This window comes from Spermophilus citellus, assembly GCF_964194105.1.
Source record: "Spermophilus citellus genome assembly, chromosome: 2".
Taxonomy (NCBI): domain Eukaryota; kingdom Metazoa; phylum Chordata; class Mammalia; order Rodentia; family Sciuridae; genus Spermophilus; species Spermophilus citellus.
The window spans coordinates 214,516,560-214,531,959 of record NC_138183.1 but is presented as its reverse complement, the minus strand read 5'-3'; the positions used below and the strand labels follow the sequence as shown (position 1 = coordinate 214,531,959).

The 15,400-nt window shown below is 38.0% G+C and overlaps 1 protein-coding gene across 3 annotated transcripts in view; it reads right to left on the bottom strand.

Annotated features, from left to right (window-relative positions):
• NELL1 (neural EGFL like 1) overlaps positions 1-15,400 on the bottom strand; it is a gene marked incomplete at its 5' end in the record, with an annotated part of 865,989 nt that overhangs the window by 420,399 nt on the left and 430,190 nt on the right. For all 3 annotated transcript variants that reach the window (XM_081280547.1, XM_081280546.1, XM_081280545.1), the window contains one exon: positions 3,928-4,053. In XM_081280547.1, coding sequence (XP_081136673.1) covers positions 3,928-4,053 — 126 coding nt within the window. The remainder of the gene's footprint in view (positions 1-3,927; positions 4,054-15,400) is intronic.

Genomic DNA, 15,400 nt, shown 5'->3' with positions numbered 1-15,400 from the left:
TAACTTTATTTTCTCCCTTTATTGACTGATTATTTTCACTGTGTGCTGAATAGATCAGCCCAGTCACAAAGCTGTTTGTACAATTAAGGTATTTTTTTTTTATTTTTTGCATACATCAGCCTTCCCCTCCTTTCACTTCCCTCTACCTAATCTAAGGTAATGCTATTCTTTTTTTTTGCATTACAATTCTTAATACACATATATATCATAAACAAATACTGAATGTTTTCTCTGATATAAGGAGGTTGACTCATAGTGGGACTGGGAGGGAGAGCATGGGAGGGGAATAGATGAATTCTAGATAGGGAAGAGGGGTGGGAGGGAAAGGGAGGGGGCAGGGGTTAGCAAAGATGGTGGAATGTGATGAACATCATTATACAAAGTACATGTATGAAGACTTGAATAGGGTGTCAACTAAGGAACTTTCTGTAATTTCTTCAGTTCAACTTGATGACTGATTCTGGGCTCCTATTCATCTGTGAAGATGCCTTGGTCAATTTTTGCACTCTTCATCTCTATCAGATTGTGTCATGGCTCTGGAGGATTCCAAATAGTCAAGGCATTGGCAGAGAAGGAGTGGCCTGACCCTGGCCCAGGGAGCATGCAGACCACCAAGAAAAGCCCCTTTCGTCTTAAGGGCTCCTCCATGCACTGCCTCAGCCTAGCCCAGGTTGGAGATTCAGCATCTCCCACCAGCAGAGACTTCCACAACTTACACATTCCAGAGTGCACCTCCGGATGCAGGGCTTTTCCTCCAAGAAACATCCAAGTCTCAGCTTTCATTATCTCCCAGCTCCATGTCTCCCACTACCAGTTTAAGATTCTTCTTTTCTAGTCTTCAATATAGCAGCCAATTTTTCTCTCATTACCTTTTTTTTAAAAAAAATAAGTTGTAGTTGGACACAATACCTTTATTTTATTGATTGATTTTTTTTAATGTGGTGCTGAGGATCAAAAACAGGGCCTCACATGTACTAGGCGAGTGCTCTACCACTGAGCCACAACCCCAGCCCTCTCATTACTCTTTAATATTTTCCCTATACTCCAACCCTCTCTGTTCCATGCTAAAGCAATGAGTCTCAAAATTGACTGCACATTGGAATCACCTAGATGCTTGAGCAAAACTCCCACGGCTTGATGGCAATCCTAAACCAAAGGAAATTAAAATCTCCAAGGACAGGTTCCAGGCCTCACTTTGTTGTTTTAGTTAATCTCAAGTGATTATTCCCTAGGGTGAGGATTGACCATGCCTGCCTTAATGGATTAGGATTTTGAATCCTGTTTTTGGTACAGTCACATTCCTTTTCTGGGGATAGAATAAGGAGGAGGTTAAACTACCTCCTTAAAAATAAAAATTAAAAAAGAGTGAAATACCAATCAAACAAATCCAAATAAAGGAAAAAATATCTCATAACTATCATCAGACCTTCTACGTTGGTGCTAATACATCCAGATGTTGAAGGAAGATATCTTCCTTCAACTTTTCTTATTCAATATGTCAATAAATTTAATGTATCTGGCATCTTTAATAAACCTCAAAATGTAGTTCTGCATTCCATAGATCACTTGATACAGCATGTTTTAACTAAAGTAAAATAGACTGAAAGCCAAGCAATGCCCAGCAACTTGTCCCTTACTGGTAAGAGACTGCCAAAAAAAAAAAAAAAAAAGCAAGCACATGGTATGTGCTGAAAAGATAAGGGTAATCAGTGGATAATTTATGACCTTGCTCTACCAAATGGGAAAATGTCCTATTTTAGCTCCATTTCATATGTCTGTGCTCAGTGAGAAAATATTCAGTATCTCATATTTGAAAATGCTTTGTTATTTCATCAACCCTGGGTCACTAGCATATTGCAGAGAACTCACCTAAAATTTCTAACAGCTAATTTTCACTCCCAAGGTATTTAAAATGTTACCTAACCTCTTTTCATTAAAGGATGCTTAATTCAAGCCATTAAGTTAATAGGCTATTATTATCTAACTCTTTACACTTGCTCTATTTCAAACATACACTTCCTTCAAGGTTTCTTCAGTGCCAATATCAAGAAAATAAAAATCCTTTTAGCAAGCTAATAGAAATCACATGAGATATTTGTTATCTCACTTTTCGCCTTTTATGTCTTACCTTCATGGGAAGTTTTTGGCATAAAAATGAATGCTTAGCCATTACTGTCAAGCACCTGTCTTATTGCTGCATGCTTTTGTTGTAAATCACAAGTATCCTCCTTTAAAACTGTCTGTGTATCTAATGATAACATCTTATCAAACAGCCAAAAAAAAAAAAAATACCCAAGGAGTTTAACTGGGAATAAATGAAAGTCAGAGGCCAATAAATCAAGCAGGTTGACCGTCCAATAATGAAAAGACTGTGGGAAAAAGAAAAGCCACCCCCCGACACACACAAAACCCCAATCAGGCCTTCTCCAGTTTCAGCATTCATAAAAGAGCAACTGAGGCATCTCTTACAGGAGATAAGATGATGGAAACTCACGTACAAACTGCACAGCCAAAAACTTCCCCCAGTGTCAGAGGCAAATGTTTTAGATTTCACCCTTCAAAAGGCCAAGAGAAACTTTCACAAACAAAAAGTACAAGCTTCATATAAAATGCATGGTCATGTCAGGGAGCCCTGAGTCCCCAAGGCAATTATTAAATTATTGCACACTTTTAAGTTTCAGATAATTATTCTCAGTGCTAAACTCTGAGAGCTTTCTTATCCCATAGATATGAATTTTTCTTAATTTTAACCAAAAAAAAATTGAATAAAAGCTAAAGTTTCTTTTCCATTCACTGCATTGCTTTTCTCTTCCAGCTTTATGTTCAGCACCTGCTGTCTCAGCATGCTAAGTTTACAAAACCTTTCATGTTCTCCTAGGAACTTTTAATTATGCTATGTATAAGACTGTTAAATCACATTTGGTTTATATACCCTCGGAAACCTTTATCAATCTGAGCTCTCCATTCCCTTCACCTGGAGAAGAACAACTTGTAAACATACAATCAATGACAAAGGAATTTGGACATATGTGTTTTCATAATTTTTGTAACTTTTTGCACTTCTGTAAAGGTCATTTAGAAAAATTAAGAAAAGTGGCATTGCTTTATGATTAAAGAATGTAATTTTTATATGCCAATATCATTAGGACAGAAAGAAAGATGCAGAAGTTAGGAAAAGGTACAACATGACTGAAACCATGAGTTCAAGAAGTCCTTTATGTGTATAGGTGGCAGTTGGGCATTTGAATACATTTAATTCAAGATAAGAAAGACTGGAATCTTTTAATACCCAAACCAATGTAAGTTGATACCTGCAGATACATAATTAAAAAATACTTTGCAACTACCAGGTATTCCACAAAGCCAGTACAACTCACACAGAGACAGTGACTGTCCTTGGTATTACAGTTTAGTGCCAGCCACAGGGACATAGTGAGAAGAGATAGGACACTGAAAATAAGCAAATGTTAATCAAAGTAACCTTGCCTGGTTCCCATGTCTTTTCCCTGACCATGAGATATTCCTGCCACACTTTCTAATTTAATGCTTATCTTTCCCAAAGTACATGTTCTGAACATAACAAAAAAGTTCTCCTTGTGATGGAAAGAAAATTGTTTGATACTTTCTATTTTTAGCACTGATACCTTTAAGTACTTCAGTATTACCAAAGGCAATGGAGACTTCAATTCCAATTCCAAATAACATATCCATGCAACTGTACTCACACAAACAGGCAGAAATACTGGGAGTGGAAATAAATCATGCTGATAAAATTTCTGTTATTATATTTTTCTCAAAAAGGCGAGGGTGAAATAATGAAAGCAAATTATTTAAGGAAAACAATACTTTGTGCACCAGGAGCTAAATGCAACACAAATGTGGTGTACAGAAGGGATAAATTAGGGGGAAATGCTTCTTAATTCTCACCTGTACAAGAAAAGTCATCCACACGAATGTATCCTGGGACACAGTCACAGCGATACAACCCCGGCAGGTTGACACACACAGTATTGGCATGACAATAATGCATCTTAGCTGCACATTCATCAATATCTGATGGGGGAAAAAAAAGAAGTGATATCATGGTTAGTCAAATAATTGAACCAGAGTGTAATCATCTTACAATAAAGTTACAAAAGGTGAATGTCCAATGAAGTCAGGAGGAAAAGCAAGATGTATTAAACACAAAAACTTAAGTGCAAATTCAGCTGAGACATGAGATCCTGTCCTAAGCTGAAAGTATTTCTTAAAAAGACACATGGTAAGACAGAAGAGTTAAGAACCCCAGAAGTATGAAGACAGAATCAATTATTAATTTTCCACCAAGGAGGATGCTCAATTTAAACGTCCAAACTCAAGGAGTTCTGTGCCCATGAAGTTGATACCAATTAATATTTATTGGGCATCCATGGTACATGGTACAGCTTTTATCAGAGAGATCAAGGGAATCCGGCTGCTCTCTGCTATGTGTCTTACTAAGACATGCTTTAATCCTTCTGTTACAAAATGATGCTGTAGCCAGTTTCTCTTGTGTTGTACTGTGGATACTACGGACAGCAGCTGTTGTCTCATGCAAATTAATGTCTTTCATCCCTTGACCTGGAGATCTCTCCCATGTGATAGAATAATGGGCCGATTCAACAAAATATATTATTCTCTTTGGAAGGGAGGTCAGATCATCTTCTGCTTTCTCATAAAAGATCATGGTGTGGATTAAAATAACCTCTACCCATAAGTACAGAGTTTGGCCTCTTCTATAGATTGGGTTTTTAAAAATTGATTTATGTTCATCTTACTCAAGCTGCTTATAGTTGATGGTGTGAGAGAGGAAGGGATTTGAGTGCAGCATGGGAATCCAAGATAGAAAATATGGTCTCTAGCTCTGGTTCTGATTGTTAGTGGCTAATGACTTGCATTTAACTAGTCCAAGCCCCCAATACCTCATCACTTTGTCCTAAGAGTCAGTTCTGAACTTAATGCTTAAAATTCAGTGAGGCAGACAAAATGCTTTGTATCTTTAAAGGAATTACCTAATTTGATTCATATGCAGTTCAAGAACAAAGTACAAACACACCCCCCCCCCCCATTTTAAAGTCGAGACACAGAGGCACATGCCTGTAATCCCAGTGGCTGAGGAGGCTGAAAAAGGAGCACTGGATTTCAAAACTAGACTCAACAATTTACCAAGGCCCTAAGCAACTCAGAAAGACCCTGTCTCTAGATAAAATATAAAAAAGGACTAGGGATGTGGCTCAGTGGTTAAGTGCCCCTGGGTTCAATCCCCAGTAAAAATAAATAAATAAAAAGTCTAGACAACAGATTCAGAAAAGTTAAATCTCTGACAAAAAGTCATCCCATTTAAATATACTGGTCCTGGGATTTGAACTCAGAAGTTGACCTCTTATTCATCAAGATTTATTTCATGACATCACCTTGAAAATGATAACTAGTTAAACACAGTGTTTCCATTAAGATAATCACTGATATCCTAATGCCCTTAATGTGCAGAAGCCAAGAATAAATATGGCTACTCTGAGTCACTAGAAAACCCATTTTTCTACTTATTTTTTAAAGAAAAGTAGGTTGATTTATTTCCTAATAAAACACCCTAGAATAACATCATATTCTTTTTTGTGCTAAAGACCTGTCAGCCTATAAATAAAAGTTATTGCTGGGTAATTGAGGTCCAAGGAGAAGACTCACAGCTAACAAGATTCCCATAACCCTATTATAAGAACAAAACACTAGAAATTAACGAACTAACTCAGGCAGTCACCAGATTTCTGTGTGCCAGTCTCCATCTCAGAGTTGCTTCTTAGTAGAGTAATGTGCTTCACATTAAGATTCTAAAAGTGATGTTACTATTGTTGATTATAAGGTCTTTGGTATGATTAAAGGAGTGTGGAGGAATGAATTCATGAAAGTGACAAATTGAGAACACCAAGGGAAGACATGTATTGGAAAATGTTGGCTGGCATAGTGTTATTCATCAAATATTACCAGTTTCCTACTTCTTCACACATAGTACCACTGTACTTCCCCACCCTCTTCTCATTTAAACCTGGCTGTATGTCTGATCATAAAATATGAATGAAAGTGCATCATTTCTAGGAGAAAAGATAGAGCCAGCTTATGGCTTAGCACAGTGTCTTGTTTCGTGGAAGCACAGAGATGGAGACTCTTTCAGCCTGGGTCCCTGAATGAGAAGCAGGCCACCAGATAAGCATGATGACCATGCTGCATGACCTAGATGGATGTCCTGGTTGGTTTAAGCCACCAAGACTCCCTTGACTAGCACAGAGGACAACTGTGAAAAGAATCTCAAAGAAAAGGACTGTGAAGTTTGATCTTAAAACATAAACATGGATTCACCAGGTAGATAATGAGGATGGGCATTTGTTTTTTGGGGATTGGCTAACTTCACTTAGCATTATCATCGTGTCCAATGCCATCCATTTACCTGCAAATGCCATGATTTTGTTCTTTTTTAATGCTGAATAAAATGAATGTTTTCTCTGATATAAGGGGGGTGACTCATAATGGGGTAGGGAGGGAGATCATGGGAGGATTGGATTAATTCTAGATAGGGAAGAGGGGTGGGAGAGAAAGGGAGGGGGCAGGGGATTTGCAAGATGGTGGAATATGATGGTCATCATTATACAAAGTACATGTATGAAGACTTGAATTGGTTGTCAACATGCCTTATATACAGAGATATGAAAAATTGTAGTATATATGTGCATTAAGAATTGTAATGATGGGCTGGGGATGTGGCTCAAGCGGTAGTGCGCTCCTCTGGCATGCGTGAGGCCCGGTTTCGATCCTCAGCACCACATACAAACAATGATGTTGTGTCCGCCGAAAACTAAAAAATAAATATTAAAAATTCTCTCTCTCTCTCTCCCTCTCTCACTCTCTCTTTAAAAAAAAAAAAGAATTGTAATGCAAAAAAAAAAAAACCAAAGTACATGTATAATGGCATAAATTGGTGTGAACATACTTTATATACAAAGATACAAAAAATTGTGCTCTATATGTGTAATAAGAATTGTAATGCATTCCACTGTTGTCGTGTACTTTTTAAAAAATAATAAAATCAATTTAAAAAAAGAGAGAGAGAGAATGAGGGTGGAAATCCAAAGGTGATATTCTAGTGGCTGAAGTTTTGTCTCTGTTAAATTAGGAAAGGAAGAGAACTCCTGAATTTCAAAGAGCACTAATCAACCACCTACAAATCCCTGACCTGGTGTGATGAACACAATGACATCCTGGACCTCACAGCCTAGCAGGACCCTGAGTAAAACCTGTCATCATTGCACCAAGGATGGGAAATCTCTTAACAAAGGGATTCGACCTCCTCAAAGAGGTCAGAGAAGGATTCTCTAAGGAAGCAGTGCTTCCTCTGAGACCTGAGATAGAAGTGCAACAGAAAAACAGGAAAGAAAAAAACATTCCAGAGAAGAATGCCTGGGAAGACTTAGTTACAAGAAGAAGCATCATCTACCTGAAATGAGTCTGGAAAGGTAAGCTTAGGCCAGATCCCTCCAGGCCTTGTGGGCCATGGGAAGGAACTCAGACTTTAATCAAGGTAGTGACACCATCCAATTTCTGCTTTTAAAATATCACTATAGCTGTAGTGAAGAAAATTGATTGGAGCAGGGCAAGCTGAAGGCTGAATTACGTTGGTATTTTACTCACAGAGACACGGTCATGCTGAAGTCCAGCTCACTCTTCTGGGATGCCCAGCCATTCTTTAAGATGAGAAACTAGCCTGGACTTGCCTTAGAGGAAATTCAGTCTTCACCCTGGGCCACAGCTGACAACCAGGCTGCTCACTATAATGAATGTTTCCTTGTCATAGACCCTGGTCAACTCCTCCCAGAGGAATCTTCTGGCTCATTTCCCTTAGGCCACCATGCAACTTCTGGGAGACCTCCACGTCATGTGGCTTTGAAGGAGTGACTTGACTTAATATTTTTATTTTGACCAAACAGTCCAAGCTATGCCTCTGTTTCAAATGTCTTTAATGCTTTGAATTAAAAATATTTCCAACAGACAAGGGGACGGTTAGAAAACTCCAGTCAGGATTTCTCACATCGATTTAATCCAATCCTTGCTCTTTACAAGTCCTCCAGGACCCCACGGCCATACATCCCTGCTGTTCTGCAGATATATCTTAAGAGTAGGCTTCTGTTCTCAATTCATACTGTTTGTAATTTTGTCTCATGCAAGTCTTATAATTACTTAGTATAGAAAAACACAGCAACAACATAAATCCAAAAAGCTGAAAAATGTACCCCCAGAAAATTGAACTACTACAAACTTAACCTTCATTACTTACCTGTCCAGTAACCAACACATATCTAAACTACCTTGAGATAAATGGTGGGGTGCGGGGAGCAAAGTGAGCTCATCCAGCTGAGTCTCCTGAGATGAAATGATGGAAGAAAGAATAGAATTCACAACTTCTATGACTTCGGGATTTGGATGGGGCATGGGATGGTGACAAGCTTTCCGAATTAAAAATCATCTCCCCAACCTCAGGGAAAGACATAACCTAGCAGAGAGTTTCAATAGGACTCAAGAGTGCTTCAAAAGGAAATCTGATTATAAAGAGAATCAAAACAGAATTACCATCTTCAGAGAGCTGGGATATCCTGAGAAAACAATCTCGAGAAATAACACACAACTGAGATTTTTAGAATGAGCTGAGGACAAATTTTGCTTTTATATTCAAGGAAAAACAAAAGGCTCTGAAAGGTAATGAATAATTATAAAATAGAACAGAACAAAAATCATAACTCCCTATTGAAAGAATGAACCAACATTTAGAGAGTGAAAATGAGTACACCCAACACACTGAGGACTCTAACCACAGGCCTGCAGTGTGGTCTGGCCTTTGTCCGGGTGGTGCGCTGCCTAAAGTAATCCTTTGAAGCAATGGTCTCTCCAAATGTGATAGTGACCCCAAAGCAAGGAGGCCAGGCCTGAGGCTGAATCTCAGGGTGAATGTTGAACATATTCAAGTCCAGGATCAAGTCGGAGGTCTGAATCAGCCCGGACAGCTTTTCTGGGAAGAACCATTTAAATGGATATCTGTGGATGGATATAAAAAGCACCTCTTTGGGTACAGGGTGCTACTATGCTGAAAAAAAAAAAAGGCTACATAGTACATGCTTCATAGGATAAAGCTGGAAATTCCTCTGGCATTTGGTAAACATTCTATGTCTTGTTTTTACATATCAAGACACCACATTAGGTACTCTACAGGGAGCACCCTGTCCTTCCACTTATTCTTGATTACTCTAGGAGGTAGGGATCCACATACCATTATGATTAAAGTAAAGCACAGGGATTATTAGATCACTTTCCCAAGGCACAGAATCAGTCAGCATAACAGCCTGGATCTGGAGTCAAGTTGTTGGACTCCGAAGTTGGCATTATTTTCATGGTCTCAGACATTTTCAATGTCTTCGTAACATTTCAACACTATGACTGTGTTCGATTTCTCTGAGCTTCAGAGATGTGTGGAAACAAACATCTCTCCAAAATCGGTGCCTACGTGCAATGCTGTTCATGACATTTGTTCTGGTTTTACACTCTGTTAAAATGGCAACACTGGCCCGTGCATCCCTGCTTCCTTGGTTCTTTTAAATCAAATTCTAACATTTTCACACTTTAAGCTCCAGTGACCCAAGACCCTAAAACTGGTGGACGCCTTCTGCTTCCAGCTGGAACACACAGTTTGATACAGCCTCTACTTCCGTTGCTGAACACTACCGAGTACCTTCTAGAGGACCAGAAATTAGTAACCAAGAGGCCTGGCTGTTTTATATTACTATCAAATATTGTTAAAGAAACATCTACAAACCTTATTGCAATATCTATCAGTTCAAGTATAATGGGACTTAAATTGTGATTCATTCATATAAATTGCTTGTCACCTTTGGAACATTAGAGCTCATCTTCTGGTGGTCTTTTGAGGTAATAAAAAGTACATGATTTATGTTCCCAGGCTGGAGAAGCAGCTCTTTTTTTCATTTTCAAAAGGTAAACTTATGAACTTTAAAATGAAACTTGATGTGGCATAATGGTTTTCTACATACCACCAGCCTCCATCTGCATGTGAGTTGAAAACAAATGCAGACAAACTCCAGCCATCATTGTTATTGAATTAGAATGCAGGGTCTGGATGGTAAACAGAAGATTAAATTAGAGTCCAGGGTCTGGGCAGCAAATAGAAGTCGATGCAAAACACGATCTTAATAACGTAAGCTATCCAGACTTATTTTGCAAGAATGTTCTAGAAATAGACCAGGAAGGGTTAGATCCAGGAAGAGAATGAATGAATGAATAAAGCCATGTCTCATTCCCTGTGTAAATTTTTTTAAAAAAGAGTGGGGAAAAGTAAACCAATATTTATTGATCCATGATTTAAGTTAAAGATAGTGTGCATCTCATCTCATTTCTCCCCACTACCATAGATTTTGACACCAGATACTACATATAGAGGATCTAGGATTTCACCCTAGGTCCATGCAACTCCAAGGAGAATATTTGTTCCACTTTGTTGGACCAAGAACATTGGTTTGACATTTAAGATCCATGTTCCATTTTTGTTGCCTGTCACCTTCCTGTCCCCAGTGATGGGCATTGAACTCAGGTCATCATTCATGCTAGGCAAGTGCTCTGCCACTAAGCCAGCTCCCTGCCCTTTCTTGCTTTTCCTATTAACTGTGGTACTAGGCAAGTCACTTTTCTTCTCTAGACCTTGGTTTTCCCCTCTGTAACATGAGGGAGTTGGACAAGAGAAAGGTCCTAATGATCTTGACACATTCAGTATTTCTGTTTACTCATCATACAAGTTTACTTCTGGAACTGTTTCTCTTAGGCTACTCTCTCCTTGTGTGAGGAGCCTAAAAATGTTTCAGATGTTTTTCTCAAGACATGGGTCCTAGAAAATACTATTAGGGTGACCTGAGTCTTTATATTGTCTCTATGTCAAATGAATTGGCATCTCTCCAGAATACTAAGAGCAACTAGGACAAGCAAACCTATATCCACATAAAAGCACACCTGTGGGCAAGTTCTCAAGGGACTGGTAAGACAACCTACAAAACAATTTTACCAGACTAGTTTTCTGACCTTGCAGAGATCAAGGACTATAACAACAGCAATTGTGGCCAGTTGGTTGATGTATCAGAACTATGCCTATTTTGCATTTATCATACTGGATATATTTTTTTAAAAGTTTGAACCTATGTGATGATCTCTAACTTGACCTTATAAAAATCCACTGAATTTTTAGGGTGATGAAATTGCTGTTTGCTACTATCTAAAATAATACATAAATCCCATTATGCATTTGTCCAAACTTATAAAATACCTAAAAGTAAGAATGAGCCCTGATGTAAACAAAGGACTTTAGGTGATTATGATGTGTCAAAATAGGCTCATCGGTTGTTACAAATGTGTTTCCTGGTGGGGGATGTTGATAATAAATAAAGCATGGGTCAGGGGAGGGGCATATGGGCAATCTCTGGGCCTTCAATTTTGTTGTGAACCTAGAATTTCTCTTTTTAAAAAAAAAAATCCAGTGAGATAGACAAAATGTGGATTATCTTTTTCTTAAAATGCGAAAATACAGCCCAAGAGAAAAACTCTAACATGCCCAAAGGTATCTGAATAATCATTGCACTGGAAACAGAATCAAAATATTCTAATTTTGGAACTAGTGTTTATCCAATGTTTTATATTTTTCTATAATTATAATCTTCTTCCTAAATGAAGGGAAGAAAAGTTAAATAGTTATAGATTCTAGGAATAAAAACCAAATGCCTATGGAAGCCAATGAAATATAGAGAGATATATTCCATACATATATATGTCCCTTTCACAAAGAAATAAGGTCTTCCTTATAATAAATGGAAAATGACAACCTCAGTGATTGCAAATCAGTAAGCAAAAGGTGGACTGTGGAAAGCTGGAGCTCCAATCCAATATTGCCAGAAAAGAGTAGCAAGAGGCATTGCTCATATACTACTTACTACACACCAGGCATGGTTTTAAGGAATTTATATGTGTTAACATATTTAATACAACTCTATAAGATTAGAATGACCTTTCACTTTATAGATGAGGAATTAGAGACACAGGAATGTACAATAAATTGTGCAAGTTCACATAGGAATTGGGCCTGGACTGCCAAGAAATGAACTCAGGTAATTTGCTCCAGAGCCTGTGCTCTTCACCCATGGTATTACCTTTCATGAAATATGAGCTACCTTTCTCTTCTTTCAAGGCAATCTGAAAATTCCAGAATTATTTTTTTTAAGTATTGAGTCTAGAGTTTCTCTAAACATTTCATGCTGGATAAAACATATCTGCCTATTCAATTCCACCCAAAATATTTAAAGCATGCTGTCATGGAAGTTGTAGTGGAAAGAGATAGACAGAGATGAATAGAGATAGGGACATAGAGAGAATAGAAGAAATGATAAAGAGCAAGGGAGGGGGGAAACAGGAGGAAAGGTAGGGGGAAAACTAAGGAAAGGAAGGAGAAGATGATGAATCAGACAACTTAAGGAGATGCTTAGACAATTGCTAGGGACTGAATTGTGTCCCCTTCCATGCTTCGAATGTGCCCCTGCCAGATTCACATGTTGAAGTCTTAAGATTTGGGGAGATGATTTGGGTTGGATGAGACTAAGAGGTTGGGTCCTCATGATATGAATTATTGCTTTTATAAGTATTGCATCTTTATCTCTGGTTATGAATAATCTTTATTAATAACTATTCTGTGCCAAGCATACAGAATTTGTTCTTGCTCTCTTTCATATGCACACACAGGAAAAAGGGGCTTTCTGCAAGCCAAGGAACAGAACCTACACAGAATCTGACTATGCTGCTACCTGAGTCTCAGACTTCCAAACTCCAGAACATTGAGAAAACAAAATTGTGTGTGTGTGTGTGTGTGTGTGTGTGTGTTACACCACTAAGTCTACGGTATTTTGTTATAAAAGCCTGTGCTGACTCATACCACAACCTTTATGTTTCTCAGTGCCCTAGGGCAGTAGACAAAATTTTATATCATCCTCTAAGATATGTGTCAAACATTATCTCCCAGATCAAATATTTTCATATTAAAAACTCCAATGACCTTTTGGTCATATCATGAACAATAAAGAAGGCATCTTAGATAGAGTTAAAAACACCATAATGTTTAAGTTAGATTGTTGAGTTGCTAATATTTTAAAGTATTGTCCATGCATAGTTATTTCAGATATTCGGAAATTCAGGCTAAGATTTTTTTTTTTCCTGCTGAGCACAATTTCAGAATCACTGTCATAAAGAAAGACATCGTTTTGTGCCATCGGGAATCACAGCATACCAATTTCTAGCTCAAGTTGGGAAAGCATCATAAAATACTCCCCATCACTTTCCTCCCACCCTGGTACTTCTGACCTTCAGCAAATCCATAAGTGATGCTAAGAGTCTGTAAGGAAAGAAACACATGGTGTGAAGGGCAACCAGTACAGCTATGGCCTCAGGCTGTGTCTCAGCCTACCTAGATCCATCAGTGTGTGAACTCAGCTGTTTGTACCAACAAAACCAACACTTCCCAAAGGCCCATGTTTCCTGATGCATTGTGAATCCATTGGAATAATCAAAGAATACCCTGGAAATGTAAAATCTACAGGGATCTTCTACCTTCCCTACAATTGGGAAAGGAATTTCAAGAGAAGTTAGAAGACTGTCCTAATGCATGGCAGTAATACCAATGAAAAGGAGAAGGACTTACTGGGGATGGTTGTTGTTTTAAGCCTTGAGAAATAAAGAAGGATGCTTTAACATTTGTGGTCTTTCTTTATTTCTTTGATTCCATGAGAGGGCTACTATTTCACTTTACAAAGACAGAAGAAAGTCAAATTAGGAGTGAATGAGAATGGAAGGGTGTCACGTCACCAACAAGCCACCTGCATCTTCATCTCTGGTTGTGAATAATGTTTATTAATAACTATTCTGTGCCAAGCATAGGTTTAAATACTCTGCATATGTAATTGATTCCTTTCATCTTTACTAGTACCATATAGATATTACTAACATCTTTATCTTATGGGGGGCATAAAAATTAACTAGAAGGTGATTCTGGGAAATTAAAACCCTTGGCATCAATTCTTTTCTGCCTCTCTACAATGCCACCTTAGCTTTCTTCTTTCTTTGTTAATTAAATCGCAAGTTCCTATAGTCACTGGGTCAAATTTTTCATTCACCACTTTTGCAGAGCAGTTAAAATAAAGTGTATAGGCTTTCGTCTTTTAAAAATAAATGATTTGTGTTGGAGGTTTAGATTTGATTCGGTGCAGCATCTAATTAACCAGTGATTAAACACCAGACACTGAATTACACAAACTTATAGACCTATGAGCAGGTAGTTATTGAACACAACCTGTATGAAACCATTCCCATCTTCTAGAACCCACATGATAAATGATGATCAGCCGAGTACTCAGAAAATGAGCTGCTTCTTCATGTGTTTCCTTGTACAGAGATTCCTTAGATAAAGTAAACCTCTTGAACTGAAATCAACCTTATTCCCAACTTCAAATGCTTACCCATCTAACTGAATCCATGAACCCTGGTACGAAAACTATAAAGTATTTTAGGTGATACTTAAAAATCAGTATATGATTATTAAGAAAATTCACAATAAATACATGTTGCTTACTGGGTACAGAATTTCTGTTGACACCAATGAAAAGGTTTGGGAAATAGTGAACATGATTGCAGAACACTGTGACTGCTTTTACCACCACTAAAATGAACCCTTTGACCCAGCTATCCCACTCTTTGGTCTATACCCAAAGGACTTAAAAACAGCATACTACAGGGACACAGCTACATCAATGTTTACAGCAGCACAATTCACAATAGCCAAACTGTGGAACCAATCTAGATGCCCTTCAATAGATGAATGGATAAAGAATCTGTGGTATATATACATAATGGAATATTACCTAGCAATAAAAGAGAATAAAATTATGGAATTTGCAGGTAAATGGATGGAGTTGGAGAGTATCATGCTAAGCAAAGTAAGCCAATCCCCAAAAACTTGACCAAATTTTTTCTCTGATAAGTGGATGCTTATCTATAATTGGGGGGGGGCATGGGATGAGTAGAGGAACTTTGGATTGGGCAAAGGGGAGGAAGAGGAGGGATAATGGGGATAGGAAAGAGAGAAAGAGATATACATCATTACCCTAGGTACATGTATGATTGCACAAATGGTGTAACCCGACCTGGTATACAACCAGAGAAGTGAAAAATTTGCTCTATTTGTGTACAATGAAACAAAGAGCATTCTGCTGTCATATGTAACTGATTAGAAAAAAATAAATTT